General features: G+C 35.8%; 1 protein-coding gene across 1 annotated transcript in view; it reads right to left on the bottom strand.

Moving 5' to 3' along the window:
- LOC123629855 (ankyrin repeat domain-containing protein 26-like) overlaps window positions 1-17,354 on the bottom strand; it is a 45,937-nt gene that overhangs the window by 16,288 nt on the left and 12,295 nt on the right. Inside the window, exons 6-10 of the mRNA XM_045539227.1 lie at window positions 16,561-16,698; window positions 14,194-15,153; window positions 12,350-12,567; window positions 9,105-9,327; window positions 6,692-6,734 (exon numbers count right to left, since the gene is read on the bottom strand). Of these exons, the coding sequence (XP_045395183.1) occupies window positions 6,692-6,734; window positions 9,105-9,327; window positions 12,350-12,567; window positions 14,194-15,153; window positions 16,561-16,698 (1,582 nt within the window). The remainder of the gene's footprint in view (window positions 1-6,691; window positions 6,735-9,104; window positions 9,328-12,349; window positions 12,568-14,193; window positions 15,154-16,560; window positions 16,699-17,354) is intronic.

The following is a 17,354-nucleotide window of genomic DNA, read 5'->3' as shown; positions in this document are numbered from 1 at the left end:
GCTTGGGTTCCTAGCCAGGGCAATTAGATAAGAGAAAGAAAGCAAGCCAATACAAATGGGGGCAGAAGATGTCAAACTACTGTGCTTTGCTGACAATATGATATTTTATCTAGACCCCAAAGATTCAGCCAAGAGATTATTGCAATTGATAAGTTCAGCAAAGTCTCAGGTTACAAGATTAATGTACATAAATTGGTAGCATTCATATACGCAAACAACAGGCAAACAGAGATCCAAATCAAAGACTCCATACTTTTCACAATGGCAACAAGGTAAATAAAATACCCAGGAATATATTCACCTAAGCTGGTGAAAGCTCTACAGGGAGAACTACAAAACACTGAGCGAGGAAATAGCAGAGGACATAAACAGATGGAAAGCCACACCATGCTCATGGTCATACTGCTCAAACTGATCTACAGATTCAATGCAATCTCTATTACAATACCAACAACGTTTTTTGCATATCTCAAAAAAATAAATGAACACTTTATATCAAACAAGAGAAGACCCCCGTATAGAAAAAGCAACCTTAAGCATAAAGAAAAAAATGGAAGGCACCAATTTAGCAGTCTTCAAGCTATCCTACAAGGCTAGAGTATCCAAAACAGTATGGTACTTGCACAAGAACAGAGACATAGACCAGTGGAACAGGACTAAAAACCCAGATACAAAACCATCCAGATAGAGCTATCTGCTCTTTGATAAACAAGAAACATACACACAGTGGGAAAAAGAATACCTATTCAATAAGTGGTACTAGGAAATTTGGATAGCCACATGCAGAAGACTCAAACAGGAACTGCCCTTTTTGCCTCTCACAAAAATCAATTCACAATGGATTACAGACTTACACCTAAGGCATGAAACCTTAAGAATTCTAGAAGAAAATGTTGGAAAAACTCTCACAGACATCAGCCTAGGCAAAGAATTAATAAAGAAGACCCCAAAAGCAATCATGGCATCAGTGAAAACAAACAAATGGGACCTTATCAAATTAACAAGGTTCTGCACAGCCAAGGAAACTCCCATGAGAGCAAACAGACAATCTAGAGAATGGGAGAAAATATTCACATGCTACACATCCAATAAAGGGCTGATAACCAGAATCTATATCGAACTCATCAAACAAATCCATACAAAGTGGTCAATGACATGAACAGAAACTTTTCAAAAGAAAAGACTAATGGTAGACTAGTGGCCAACACACATCTTTAAAAAGTGGTGAACATCTCTTATCCTCAGGGACATGCAAATAAAAACCACTATGAGATATCACTTAACTCCAGTGAGAACGGCTTTTATCAAAAAGTCCCAAAACAACAAATGTTGGTGTGGATACCAAGAGATAGGAACACTCATATACTGCTGCTGGGACTGGAAACTGATACTACCCTCTATGGAAAGTACCATAGTGATAACTCAGAGAACTAAAAGTAGAACTATCATTTGATCCAGCAGTCCCACTATTGGGCATCTACCCAAAGGAAAAGATATTCTATGAAAAAGACATCTGCACTCGAATGTTTATAGCAGCATGGTTCACAACTGCAAAAATATGAAAACAATACAAGTGCCCATCAATACATGAGCAGATTTAAAAAATGTGGCAGATGTGTACCGTGGAGTACTAGTCAGCCGTATAAAAAAATTAAAAATGATTAACTACCTATTCTATTATATTGGATGGAGCTAGAGTCCATTTTTTTAAGTGAAATATCATAAGAATGGAAAAACACCACAGGCACTCACCATTAAATTCGTACCAAATGATCAACACTAATGTGCACATATGGGAAGAAACATTGATAGGGTGTTGAGCAGGTAGGAATGGGGAAGAGGGATTAGGTAAATCCACAAATAGCGGCTATGGTGCATACTCCCTAGTGAATGGGCACTGTTTTGGGACAGTGCAAAAGCAATTATGTAATCAAAGCCTTTGTAACCCTATAATACTCCGACATACAAAATAAAAACAAGGAACCAAATGGAAATTGTAGATTTTAAAACTATAATAACTAAGTTAAAATTTGGGGGATAAACTCAATAGTAAAAGGGAGAAGATAGAATAAATGAACTTCAAAGCAAATCAATAGAATTTCCCTATTTTGAACAATAAAGAAAAAAACAGATATAAAACAGAACAAACAAGACAGCCGCGGGGACCCATCAGACAGCATCTGTATCATCAGAGACCCAGGGAAAAAAAGAAAGTCGAAAGAGACAGTAGGACTGAAAAAAATATTCAATGAAGTAATATCTGAAAATATCACAAATTTGGCAGACAAAACCCTACAGATTCAAGTATCTAAGTGAATTCTACATAAGATAAACCCAAAGAAGTCCAGATCAAGACATGTCCTTTAAAACCTTCTGAAAACTGAAAAATGAAGACAGATAAAAACTCTTCAAAGCATGCCCAAGAGAAATGATGTAGACTGATGGAGAGATATGGATTCAAATGACAGATTTCTCATTCAAAACCATGGAGGATGGGAGGAAGAGGCCTAACATTTTTAAATTGCTGAAAGAAAAGAACTATCAGCCACTAAATCTGCATCCAGCAAAATTCACACTCAGAAAGGAAGGGCAAATAAAGGCGTCCTCAGATGGAGGAAACTAAGACAAGTTGTGCTTAGCAAACCTCCTCTTACCAATGTATAGAGTGAGTTCTCTAAACAGAAAGGAGCTGGTATCAGAAGAATGCTTGGAACCTCAAAAAGAAGAACATCAGAATGGGAAAATAGGGGAGGATAAAATATGCTTCTTCCCATACGTTTTTGAATGATATTTGATGTGGCATCCAGTGCAACAGGGGCGTCACTTAGCACCATTCCATTTTAAAAAATAAAAAGCTGAAGGAAGCTAAATGGAAATAAGGTTTCTACATTTCACTTCAAATGGTAAAACATCCACACCAGTGGACTCTGATAAGTTGTGCATGTATAATAATAATTAAAGTCACCACTAAGAAAATTATAAAAGATATATTATCAAAAACACTGTAAAAAAAAATCAATATCTAATCCTAAAACTCCTGAAGTATCCAACAGGAGGGTAAGGAAAGAGATGCAGAGGAAAGAGCAAGATAATTAACAAACAGAAAACAAATCAAAAAGTAGCACACACCTGACCCTTAAGCATATAACAATTCCCTTGAATGCAAATAGTGGGCATGTGTCAATTAAAAGATAATACCAAAGTGGAGTGGGAAACAGCATGATTCAACAAAATTTATGCTGCCTGTTAATGAACGCACTTCAAATTTAACAGCATAGTTACAGCGAATGTAAAAGGATGGAAGTGATAAACTACGCAACCTCAGTTCTCTTTAAAAACTAATATGGCTATGTTAATATGAGATAAAGTAGACTTCAGAGCAAAAACAATTACTAGACATAAAGAGGTACATCACACAATAATGGAAAGGCCAACAAACAAGCAAGACATAAGAGCTGTTTAAATGTGTACACAATATGGCCTCTGTACACATGAAGTACAAACTGACAGAACTCAAAAGAGAAACAGATAAATGCACAATTTTACCTGAGGACTTCACCACCCTACTCTAGTAATCTACAGACAGAAGATCAGCACAGGCGTAGAACAAGTGCATAACACTCTCAGCCCCCACAAGTGGGTAGTCATAGAACAGTCCACCCAATAATAGCAGATGAAACTTTTTTTCCAATAATCCATGATGAATTCACAAAAATAGTCCATATTCTAAGTCATAAAATAAACTTCAAGAAATTTAAAACCATTGAAATCATACAAGTACGTTCAATTAAAATAATTGAATACACCTGGAAATTATGAGAAAGATAACAGAAATTCTCCAAACAGTTGAGAATTAAATAGTACCCATCAAAGAAAGGCATGGGTCTAAGAAGAAAGCTGAAAGGAATATAGAATACATGAAACTGGATGAAAATAAAAATATAACTAATGAAATTATGTGAACGCCACTTAAACAGTGCTGAAGATGACATTTATTGCACTAAGTACCTACGTTATTATAAAAGGAAAAGTTCAAATCAATAGTCCTAGTTTAAGAAACTAAAAAAGAACAAGAGAAACTGAAAATAAGAATGAGGAGGAAATAGTGAATATAAGAAGAAAAATAATTATATGAAAAAACAGGAAAATAATAAGAAATCAAGAAAACAAGTAGCTAGTTCTTTAAAAAAATAAATAAAATCAACAAAAATCTGACAAGACCGAGAAAGATAAAAACAGAGAAGATACAGATCACTAATATCAGACATGAGCAGCAAAAAAGGCAGATGTTACAGCCATTAAAATGATAACTAATGAATGCTACAAAAAATGTCATGCTCATCAACTTAACTATGTATAACAAATGGAGCAATTTCTCAAGAACCACAAATTATCCAAACTGAGCCAATATTAAATAGATAACCTGAATAGCTCCGTAACTATTTAAGAAACAAATGGCATTTGGAATAAAACAGCTCCCTCTCCCCAAAGTCTCTAGGCCTAGAGGGTTTCACTGGAGAATTTTAACCAACATTCAAGGAATTAACACCAGGGTTATACAAACTCTCCTAAAAAATTGAAGAAGACAATTACTTACCAAATAGTTTTATAAAGCCAGTATCACCTTCACATCAAAACCAGACAAAGACAGCAAAAGAAAAAAAGAGAACAACAGACCAAAGGATGTCACTAATTTAGAAATAAAATCTGCACCAAAATATGAGGAAATTGAAGCAAGTAAGGTTAGTGTGAAAAGAATTACACACCTGACTGAGTTAGATTTATTTCAGGTACTATGCTTGGCTCATTCAGCAAGTCAAATCTCAAACACAGCAGATACCACCATTAGCGGTCAATGCTAACATCATCAGGAATAAGACAAATCAGATGTAGATCCCATGTTAGGATGCAAAGAGAAGATCCACAGGACCACTTCTGTGATACACTTGTCAAAACACACAGGATCTAAATCTGAATGAACAGAAAAAATCAAAAGAGTTAGGCAAACTTTTTGTCTCCAGGAAGAAAGAGCCATATAAATCTGTGCTGAAAATTAAAATTACATAAGTCTGATGGCACTGTAAGAATTGTAACACCTCCAAACATTGACAATGACCACAGTACCTGAACCAAAATGATGTCTGTCTAAATGTAAATTTATCATTATGTATAGTGATGAAAATGGTAAAAGACGAATGAGAAATCAAGTAACTTCACTAAAGTATTCATGAAAACTTGAGTGTTTGGTTATTGAAAGAGCTCACACTTTGACAGTTTGAGGATATAAAATTGGCTTTCATTGGCAAGATCCAATTAAAAGTCTTTCACATCATATAATTTAAAAAAAAATTGGCATATATTGTTGAGATGCCTTCCAAAGAATATATTCATTTAGACTTGACTCATTAATGTATCCTAGAGGAGAAACTCTTCTAGAGGACTGTATCCAGCAGCACCTGGAAATAAAAGTAAAGAATTATATTCTTTACCTAAAAGATTTTGTAGGAAATAAGTGTAAGCTAGTAAGAAAGAGGCAAGAACTTTATTGGTGTTAATAAGAATGATAAATATATATGTAAACAGGCAATACAAAACTCGTATTGTAATATTAATATTATATTATCATATTATTATTATTATATTAAATATTATTGTCCATAGTTGCACATTAAATTAATTATCATTGTGGTTCAGCATCTGGTTTTCTCAGCTCCCTTCACTCATTCAACAACCACATGCGAAGGAACTATGACAAGCACTGGAAGGACAAGGTGAAGATGACACAGTCCACATGACCGACCTCAACAATCGTATACTGTAATATGCAAAGAGGAGAAGCAGGGAACACCCTGCAGAGTCAGAGAGACCATAACAAGTATAAAATGGGCACTCTTTTAACACAGACAAGGGCCATCTGTCCAAGTTTTCTATCAGTAGAGTACACTTTTTGGTAGGGGTGATACATAACTTGATAGCTGAGGGACAATTATCAGATAGAGGGAAGAAGTAAAGGAAAACAGGTGGCAGTGAGGAGGGACATTGTGGAATTCTAAGTAGTCTAGTTTTTGAGATGCTAGAACAGAGGGGCAAGTGTAGGGTATGTGGCAAGATATGAAGTTGAAAAAATTGACAAGAACCACATTGATGTGGGTGATGTTTCCATGCTAAGAAATATGGAACCTTTTCTGAGGGCAAAAGTATGCCAGTGAAAAAGTAGATGATGGATTTAAAAGGTCACAGGTCAAGTGACTGCTTATGAACTATAATTGCTTGGCTTAGTGTCACTAGATGAGTTTGGGGGTTTTGGCCTTAAATCATTATCATAAACGTAGAAAGCTGATGATGCCTTCGTTTTCTGAGAATAGTTCCAGTGTGCTGCCTGACACATGAATAGGTTCATAGGGATGGTAGAGTGAATAAAGTGCAGATCCAGAAAATAACAAAACAAAACATAAATTTCATGAGATTTCTCTGAAGCTATGGAATATGATAATGAAATCATGAAGCATAAGTATACTGTTCAGTATGAATGTTAGTGTTTTCACATCTTTCACTAGATTCATGTAAGAGGAAATATTTAATGTAGTATCTATTAACCAAATAATAGAGAGGGATGCCACTTCTTACTTACAGCTGATTTCAGAAATCAAATCATTACTCTCAATTTAATTCATAAAATTTGGCAGCATACCTACTTCTAGTCCTGAAGTTATTTCTTCCAACTCCTGCTGCATCTGAAATAAGTCAAATATTATTTATAATCTTCAGGTAAACCAGAGACATTTTCATGGCATTGCTAGAGAGACTAGACTTAACTTGAGGATTGCTTAAATAGAGAAATAATCACATAATAAAATAAAATTCCTATTTATTTCACATTTAGATAACAGAATGTGTATGTGTGATGCTGTCTACAATCATCTAATAAAAAAGTACAATTAATATTGGTCTACTGAATATACATGACTTCAAAAAGGGTGACATTTTCTCTTATCAGTACAAAGGTTGGACAATTCAAATCACATTTTCACATGAATGTGTTACTTTGAAATTCTTAGGAAAACTCTACCCTTTATAAAACATGATGAGGTTTTTTCACTGTAATTGATTTTTCCTTAAAATAAAATTTTTATTTTCCACTTCTAATAAAACTAAAATATTAAAGTATGTTCTATGCTACTAACATTTTAGCACAGAATCATGAATACACATATGAAGAAAATGGCACTGTCATAATGTCATGTGAATATTCTACTGGCTAAGATTAGGTAAAAATATTGTGCTGCCTGTCTTATGACTGACATTTTGTCATATGAACACTAAGATCTCCCAAAATTTGCTTGAAATAAGGATAAATATAGGTTAGAGCCAGTTTTCAAACTTAGTTTCTTTGATTCACGATGTTCTAGAATTAGAAAAGAGGTCAAAAATATATAGCTCATGAATTGTAATTTTTATTTCTTTTCAGAAATTAGTACCAGGTTTTGGAAACATCTGGCTGCTTATAGCTGCAATTTTTAGTTATTTCTAAAAATGTGTGAAAACATTTCTAACTATTAATGTATTGTAAATGTTCTCATATAGAGGATTCTTGTTTAACTCCTTTGTATAAAAGGTATTCTCCCTCTAAATGCCCAAAACGGGGCCTGAAAGAGTATATTCAAGCTAATAAATATATTGTGGTGATAATCATAATATGACATCTGATGCCTTCACAAATGTCTGACTAACACTTTTCCCAGTATTTTGAGAGACTGTTTTCAAGAACACTTTTGTGAGAACACCACCATAGAAAGGCATGAACAAATGAATAATCTGATAACAGTATTACCAGCCAGGTGTTGTAAAAGTACAACTCAATACCAGATAAAGGGAGAAGGCTTTATCAACAGAATCTTACGTTACCATTAATAAACACTATGTAAAATGTACATCGTAACGTGACTTGAACTAAGGGCCTATTAATGTAATTATCTTTTCCCAGGTTACATATGAAAGCTCAGAAGGGAAAGGGACGGACCCAGATCCCAGGAAGGGAGCTGCTCTGGGAGGGGCACCCAGAGGCTTAGGAAAAGGGTCTGGAGTATTGATGCTTCTAGTTTTGTCCTGGCTGGTGGGAGGCTTGAGTGATTTTATCTATATTGACAAGTGAGACTGTCAAATATTAAATGATGTTTTAAAAGACTCTTTCATTTTATTCTTACTTTCCCCTTAAATCACACATTTTCCTCATATTTCCCTTACTAGAAATTCAGAATTGTTGTCGCCAGTTGAAGGGCAATACAGTGCCTGGCACAGATTATAGAAGGAAAAAAGACAGCAAAATGTCTTGATAGATTTTCCATCTTAGTCATCAATCATTCAAGTGATGGCAAGATAGAGAGACAAAAGTGAATGCCATTTTAAAAGTTCAAGTACATGCCTCATTTAACTAAAAAGTGCTGTGCAATTGCCCACCAATAGGCAAATTTTACAAAACTTGAGATTAAAAGGCTGTAATTACCTTAGCAATTAAACATGTACTTTTATGTAAGGAAATGACAAATCTTTTAATTTAAAAAGAGAAGTTAATCTTTGTAGTACTACAGGTTTATTTAATTCATAAAACTTACCTCTCTTGGACTGCTATAAATAATAAATATCCAGATGTGGTTAAGTGTTTGGATGCCAATCATTCCCTTGTGACTAAGGGTGGAAACTTTGAGATGGTAGAGGAAAACTTCAAAAGTGTTATGAACCACAACCACAGCCAAACTAAAATCAATTGGAAGGAAGCCAAAGGACCTCTCAATATACTTCCTGTTATTACAGAAAATTCAATCTCTAACATCTAACTTAAATGCAGCCTTTAAACAAATCTAAAATGTGTCATTTTACTTACATGTATTGAATAACATTACTATCTGGGTATCTCTTGAAAATGAGAGCTGCAGGGAATTTAAGAAAATAGAAAACTTTCTCTTTCCTCTCTTTATTAACTCAGATAATTATAACCATTACTAATCATGCATAGGTCATTTAAACAACTCAGTATTTCACCAAACTAAAAACAGTAATTATATCAGAAATCTGAAACCCAAAGGAAAGAAGATCATATAACTAACCTCACTCAAGTTATTCTTCAAGCTGGTATCTAAAGTCCATGGGCAGGAAGAAGAAAACAGTGAGTATTCTCTTCCAGGAAATTCTCTGTGAAGACCTAACCCATCAACAACAGTTCCAGCAGAAGCTGACTCTGTGCTCATTGTACAAGGGCCAGAGAAACTTCTGGTCTCCTGTGTCTCTGCAACAAGACTGCTACTGAACGCTGCTGGCCTCTCAGTAGCTCTGTGAAGATTGCAAAAAGACAAATGTTTAGTATTTCATTTTTTCTTAAATGATTCCTAAATGATTAAATTTTCAAAAAGTGACCATAAGAGTAAATGGAACTTCCCAGTAAATAGTGTTTTAACTTTGAAGATGTGTCAAAGCATGCCTACTCTGTGCAGTTACGCTTTCACAATTGTTCCAAAGAAGTGAGTGTGTGTGTGTGTGTGTGTGTGTGTGTGTGTGTGTGTATATATATATATATATATATATATATATATTCCTAGGGGAATTGCTAAAAAAGAAGTAATTTAAATAAAGTAAGGAGGGTAGAGAAATGTCTATCAATGATGCAGCAATGTATGGCTTAACAAGTAATAATTGCTGCCTTCTGCAATGGATCTATTTATAAGATTCTTGTGGATGCCATAAGAAACACTTGTATTGAAAGGAATAGTAAGTGAAAATGAACAATGTGAATTTATCAGTTTGGTGCAATATAATGGCTATTTCACTATGTACAAACATATCAAAACATCATTTTATACTCCTTAAATACACACAACAAAATGATTATCCCTATAAAAAGGTAGATTAGTAGTATTCCATAGTTACATATCTGAAATTTTACTAATCCACTCATGTATTGATGTGCATTTGGGTTATTTCCACATCTTTGCAATTGTGAATTGTGCTGCTATAAACATTGGAGTGCAGATGTCTTTATGAAAGAATGTCTTTTTGTTTGTTTCTTTGTTTTCTGAGACAAAGTCTCACTCTGTTGCCCAGGCTAGAGTGCCATGGCATCAGCCTAGCTCGCAGCAACCTCAAACTCTTGGGCTGAAGCAATCCTTCTGCCTCAGCCTCCTGAATAGCTGGGACAACAGGCATGTGCCACCATGTCTGGCTAATTTTTTCTGTCTATGTTTAGTTGTCCAGATAATTTCTTTTTGTTTTTAGTAGAGACAGGGTCTTGCTCTCGCTCAGGCTATTGCTCAGTCTCGAACTTCTGAGCTCAAATGATCCACCTGCCCTGGTCTCCCAGAGTCCTAGCATTACAGGTGGAAGCCACCATGCCTGGCCCTAGAACATCTTTTTTTCCTTTGTTTAGATGCCCAGTAGTGGGATTACTGGCTCAAATGGTATTTCTACTTTTAGCTCTTTGAGGTATCTCCAAATTACTTTCCACAGGGGTTGTGCTAATTGGCAGTCCCACCAGCAGTGTAAAAAGTGTTCCTATCTCTCCGTATCCAGGCCAGCATTTGTTGTTTTGGAACTTTTTGATACGGGCCATTCTCACTGGAGTTAGGTGATATCTCGTTGTAGTTTTGAGTTGCATTTGCCTAATGAGTAGAAATATTGAGCACTTTTTTATATTTGCTGGCCATTATTCTGTCTTCTTTTGAAAAGTTTCTGTTCCTGTCCTTTGCCCATGTATTGATGGGGTTGATTGTTTCTTGTTGTTTTCTTAAGTTCTATATAGATTCTTATTATCAGCCCTTTATCAGATGTGTAGAAAGCAAATATTTTCTCCCATTCTGCAGGTTGTCTATTCACGCTAATGATAGTTTCCTTGGCTGTGCAAAAGTTTTTTAATTTGATCAGGTCCCATTTGTTTATTTTTGTTGATGCTGTGATTGCTTTGGGGTTCTTCTTCATAAATTTTTTGCCTAGGCTGATGTCTGAAAGAGCCTTGCACCTCTTATATTATCCTGGACAGAGATTGAGCCCGTCCTTTGATGTGAGGTATCACAAGGGTTGAAAACATGCACCACATGTACTCGCCATCAAATTGGTACTAACTGACCAACACTATGGTGTTCACATGGTAGTAATACTGAGTGGGTGCTGGTCGGGGGAAGGGTAGAGGGTAAACCCACAACTAATGGAAGCAGAGCACACTGTATGGGGAAGGGACATGCTTGTAGCCCAAGCTTGGGCAGGGCAAACAGCATTGTATGCAACCGTTAGGTTTATTACAGGTAGAAACCCAAAAAGGATGTATAGGACAGAATGTGGTTAATGCAAAGCTTAGGCTCATAAAACAATAGCCACAGCAGTCTGGGGAGACCCCGGACTTTGTAGATCAGACAGCTGCAGCCAGCATTCCTTCCCGCTCCCTCCCTGATGGAGACCAAGGCTATCCCTCCCTAGGTCTCCTGATGAGGACTATGCCAGAACAGAAGGATGGATGCGACTGGGGAAAGGGGCCATAGGACTTGGTCATTTTAAGAAAAATGTACTACAAACAACTGTTGTGCCCACTGTCCTCTGCTGCCCATAGCAGGAAGCAATTCTCCACCTGCCAGTGTGGCCCAGAAACAAAGAACTGAACACAGCTGGTGGGAGGGGGTCGGCTATCCCGGTTTATAAAAAACCTGATTGAACTCCCTTCTGTGTTGACACTTCTGACTCAGCCCACCCACACCCGGGTGAATAAACCAGCCACATTGCTCTCACATAACCTGTGTGTGAAATGTGTTCTTTAGGTCATTCATTCACCCTTTCAGTAACCAAAATGTTTGTACCCCCATAACATCCTGAATAAATAAAAAAAAAAGAAAATGTAGAAATTATTATTTTTGGTAAACCAATATAAACAAGATAATTTACTGAGTGCCAGAATGCACCAAAAGTAGTTGCAGTACTTGGCTATTTGGTTCGGGCTGTAGTCTTCCAAAAAGGAGTCAAACTCATTAATATTTTCATTTAGGGGGATGGTGACAAGCAGTTTTATGACAGTATCCCTCTCTAAATCATAAAGCTTCCAAAATACTTAGCTCAAGGACTATCAGGTCAGGTTAACTACGTGAGACTATTAAGGAGAAACAAAGCCAGATAAAACAAGAAAAGAGGGAGAGATGTAAACTGTTCTGCACTCCCATTTTAAAGGCAAGTTTATTTATTAATATAATTTTCCAAAATTATATTATCTAGCTAGCTTTCACTTCCCACTAATTTCATGAACCTGTCTTAGTAAAAGGCGTGCTTTCAAGGCAAATTAATGATCTTAACTTATTTTCCATTCCATATTTTGACTTACATTTTTAGTTTCTTTGGCAAGTATTTTCTGTCTTCTAACTCTAATTGATAGAAGTGTTTATATTTTTCCAGTTCAATACAATGAAAATCTTCTGGAGCAGTTGTCATATTGGAGATTTGGGATTCAAGATTATTCATTCTGAATTCCCTCTGACTGCTTACTGCAGCCAGATGATTCTCTCTCAACTGTCGTCTGTATTCTTCCGATGCTGCTTGTGCCTGAAACAAATTAAAAGGATACATTTTTAGCAGTGACAACCTAAACAATTCTTGCATATTTGTTTCCTTCACTTTTGAATCAGACAGTGATTTTATTTGATTTTGCTTTATCTTAGTTTTTAGAGAAAGTATCTCCCTGTCACACAGGCTGGAGTGCAGTGGCCCAGTCGCAGTTCACGGCAGCCTCCAATTCTTGGGCCCAAGCGATCCTCCTGCCTCTACATCCCGACTAGCTGGGACTGCAGATGTGCACCACCATGTCTGGCACATTTTATTATTTTTGGAGAGACGGGGTCTCATTATGATGCCAAGGTTGGTGTCGAACTCCTGTTCTCAAGTGATACTCCCATCTCCACCACCCAAAGTGCTGGCAGGCATAAGCCACCACACCCATCCTCAGAGAGCAATTTTAAATACATGACAAAAGAAGATGAGGTTTAAAATATTTATCAGCAATTATCAACTAAATCGATCATTCAATTTGGGTTTTAAAAAATTGAATCATTCATAAATTAGTACTCAAGGAATCTAATAATCTAAAGAATAGAAATAATTTACAATTTTAAAAACTGAACATTGTAACACAAGTACAATTCAAGAGTATGGTAGAATTTCTAAATCCCATTTTTTTTTTCTTTTCCTAGTACTATTGTTTTATGCTAACTGCATGCTAACTGGCCTAAATATACAAATGATTCTCTAAGGTGCATCACTACTCTCAAAGATCGATTTAGTTGTAATGATGATAGAAACTGAAAAAGTTAAAGGGAGAAACAAACGCCACCCTCATTCTAGAAATCTACAAAACCAGTTGCTAAAAGTGTAGTAGAAAAAACACACACAATGTACATATGACAATATAATCTGCAGGGAAATGAATGCAAGTGCAGTTCACACTTAACTAACCTGTAAAAATAGGTTGACTTCTCTTAATTTTTCTGCAATAAACTGTGTGGCTGTTTCTTGAATTTCCTGCTTCTACTGTTGAACCTGACCACGGTCTACCATGTTCTGTTCCAACCTAAGTGCCCGTCAATTCATGACTGGATTACTAAAATTTGGTATATGTATACAAAGAATATTACACAATTGTGTATGACAATAAGAAATGACAGTGGTCTAGCACCACTTATACTTTTCCTGGATTGAGCTTGAGCCCATTATCCACAATAAGGTATCACAGGATCAGAGGAATAGCCTCCACATGTACTCACCATCAAATTGGCACTGACTGATCAACACTATGGCGCTCACACGGTAGTAATATTCTCCAGGAATTAGGGGTTTGGGGAGGGCATAAACTCACAACTAATGGACATGGTGAGCATGGTAGAGGGGAAGAGCGTGCTTCTAAACCCTGCCTGGGTGAGGCAAAGACATAAAATATAACCAAAACATGTGTACCCTCATAATATCCTGAAATAAAATATAAATTAAAAAAAAGTATTTTTTATGTATAACTTTTATTAGCTGGAAACAAGGTATGTTTCTAGCCTGATATTGCAAATACATTTATCATCTAGATATGTTTATATTCAACTAGATTCAACATATGGTCACAAACAAAGATTACTTTAAATTTTCTTTCAGGAACTTTGAAAAAGATTTATGTTTCTTGATACTTACTTCTTCTGGTTTCCCTTTTTCATTTTGATACAGCCTTTCTTTCAACTGATTGCATTCACCGATTAACTGCTTACTTCTATCTTCTAGCAGACGGGTTTGCTTTCCGTTCTCAGCTAGAAGGTTTTTCACAGTATCTTGAAATTGCTCTCGCATATTCATCAGTGTCTCCTCTTTATGCTCTGCTCTGCTGTGAGCGTACACCAGTTGCTCTCGAAGCAACATATTTCCTCTTTCTAGTTCAGATATTCTCTCCTCTAGATATTCCTGTTGTCCAATGTATTTCTTCACGTGATATTGTTCATTTTCATACATTTGATTGATCTTTTCCATTTGACATTCTGTTTGGTAGAGGTGTCTTTGGACACATTCCAAAGACAGAGTCTTATCTCTCAGAACATTTCTTGTGCTATGGAGCTCATCTTCCAGGCTACCGATTTGACTTTGAGCCTTAGAACAGTTTTGACCAAAAATCTCATGGTTTTCTTTGAGATCAGACACAGGTACATTTATTTCATTCCGTAAGCAAAACCACTCATGTCCTGCTCTCTGGAAAGACATTTCGACGTCTCTTCCTGACATCAGAATTTGATCAACGTATTGATCATGTATTGCAGCAGTCAGTCTAGAACTGCAGGATTCAAGTTCTGCTTGCAGTTGTTCCTTGCTCTCTTTTTCATTTTGTAGTTGAGCATTTAGCAAGGCATTCTCACATGCCAGAGCATTAAGCTGGTCACTATACTGAGATACTGTGTCTGTTAACTTTTCCACATTCTTTTTCATGGTCATTTGAAGGTTCTCATTCACTTCTTCCACAATTTTAATGTGGTTGATATACTTATTTTCTTTTTCCTCATTCTGATATTTTATTGTGGCTATTTCCATTTGTAGCATGGCTATTTCTTCATGCAACATGTCATTTGTACGCATGAGAAATCGTTCTTTTTCATAACTCTGACAAATCTAAGTACAACAAAGGGAACTTTTAGTTAGCACTCAATGAAATGACATATGATTTCTTCTTAAAATAAAGGAGAACCTATCCATTTATACATTGAAAATGATGCAATAAGAGGATATCCAACTGGAAATAGAAGATGGATCAAAACCTCACACTGTATAATAGAGCATAAATTCTCAAAACATCAAACATTCATTTCTGGAAAATGAATCCATGAAAGGAAAAAGGAAACCATTAGAGAATTTTTAAGAATCTCAGAATTGGAAAAGCCTTTCCCTGAATTACAACAAAATCAAAGGCATAAGAAGAAAGATTTATAGATTTGACTACATTAAAAAATTGGGTTTACACTGTAACAGCTAACCTCTGCGTTACCCATAGGAAGAGACTTAGCTTTGCATATATTTGGACAGATAAAATTTCCTTATAGATATTCTACCTTCCTAGCTATTTGTAGTCAGTGTGTATGGTACATTGGTGGACAAATGATGTATCTAGGCTTTGTCCTACACCATTTCTACATACATCAACAAACTCATTTAGTTATCACAGTTCTGAAAAGGAGAGGTTAACAATGTAGGCAAGCTGTGGAATTTCCCCCAGGTCTTCTGATTCTACCTCTACCAAATCACAGTTACTTCTCTTGTGTAAGCATATAAACACAAAGGAAGCCTTTCATTTCAAAACACCAGCCATAACTAAGATAACATTGATTGAGCTCTTCTTAAGAAAATCATGAATTGCCATCACAATGGCTCTTATTTTCTCCTGGTTACAATGTTTGAAACCGTAATCAGTGTGAACAGGGGAAAATGCACTCAATCATTTTACTAGGAACAAAACACTTATCAAAAAATTCTCACTAAGTCTATGTTATGGCATACTATTGTTTGCAAAACCTCTTTGTACTGAAATAAGACACTACTTGGAGCAAATTGTAACTCCTCTCCATAGTGAGGAGCATGGCATCCCAAATATGGTCTCTGAACTGGCTGTCCTTTTCCTCCTTAACCATCAGTGCAAGTAATAAACTAACCTCTCCATTAATATATCAAGGGAATGGAATCACTTCCCAAAACTAGAACATCTATTCTTAGTAGCAAGGGATTTGAGATTATGAAAATACCATCAATTCCTACAGAAAACATTAAAAGCCTCTGATTTGGATGAGGCCATTGTGACTATAACTACTGGACTATGGCAGAGAAATGTAACTGAATTGAGAACAATATTTTATCCAATGGGCCAAAAATGCCACCACCATCACTGCCATACATGTATAAATACACAGACACGCAGCTTAAAATACTTTATACTTTCCAAGATGCATATAGTTTGTGTTTTACATATTAATATATACACATACAAGCACACACAAACACGTATGTGAAAATGACTAAAGAAAATACCTGAGATTCCATTTCCCTCAGAGTCATTTCTGTTTCAGTTTGTGTGTAAAGTTGATTGGCCAGAATCCAACCTTGTAATTGTCTGGCATTCCGCTCTCCATATAGCTGCCTCTGACTCTCGTTGTACTTTTCTGCAAGCTAGAGATATAGTAAAGTTTTTGGTCTAATAGCATCAGGGAAAAAAGTCCAAAAAGTTAATTAAGAGTATAACCTTTAACAAAGCTGTGAAAAGCAAGAGCTTATGGAAGACAAGGACTTTTTTGTCTCAAGAATTACTCCAATTTTAATTGAATAAATGACAGCTAAATTCATCAAAGAACAACAATTTTAAATACACACATATATAGTACTGTGAAAAAAAATTTACAGAACATTAAACTAGTTTCATTAGAGTTTCAAAGCTATAGACCTTACTGTAATATAAAAATGCCTAAATTAACATTTTTATTAGTGATTAAACTCAACTTTCCCTTCATTGCTCCATGCAGAACGCATATACTGAACACTTATCAGATGCCAATATTTATAATAAGGAATTTTAGCTAAAAATGCCATAATTCATTTTTAAGATAACATTTTTCTTGTGTTTTAATCCTACATAACATATATTTTACCAAATTGATGTAAGCAATATTGTTGACATGAAGTTAATCTGGGGAAAGGACATGGTTGAAGTTCTGACTCGGGGGCGGGGGGGGGTGATGGGCGGGACATGGCAATATATATAACCTGGACTTTTATACTCACATAATAAGCTGAAATATAAAAAAAATAGAAAGTTTTACCGAAGATCA

The sequence above is a fragment of the Lemur catta genome, unplaced genomic scaffold (genome assembly GCF_020740605.2).
Source record: "Lemur catta isolate mLemCat1 unplaced genomic scaffold, mLemCat1.pri scaffold_55_ctg1, whole genome shotgun sequence".
Classification (NCBI taxonomy): Eukaryota; Metazoa; Chordata; class Mammalia; order Primates; family Lemuridae; genus Lemur; species Lemur catta.
This window is presented reverse-complemented; position numbering and strand designations above follow the sequence as displayed.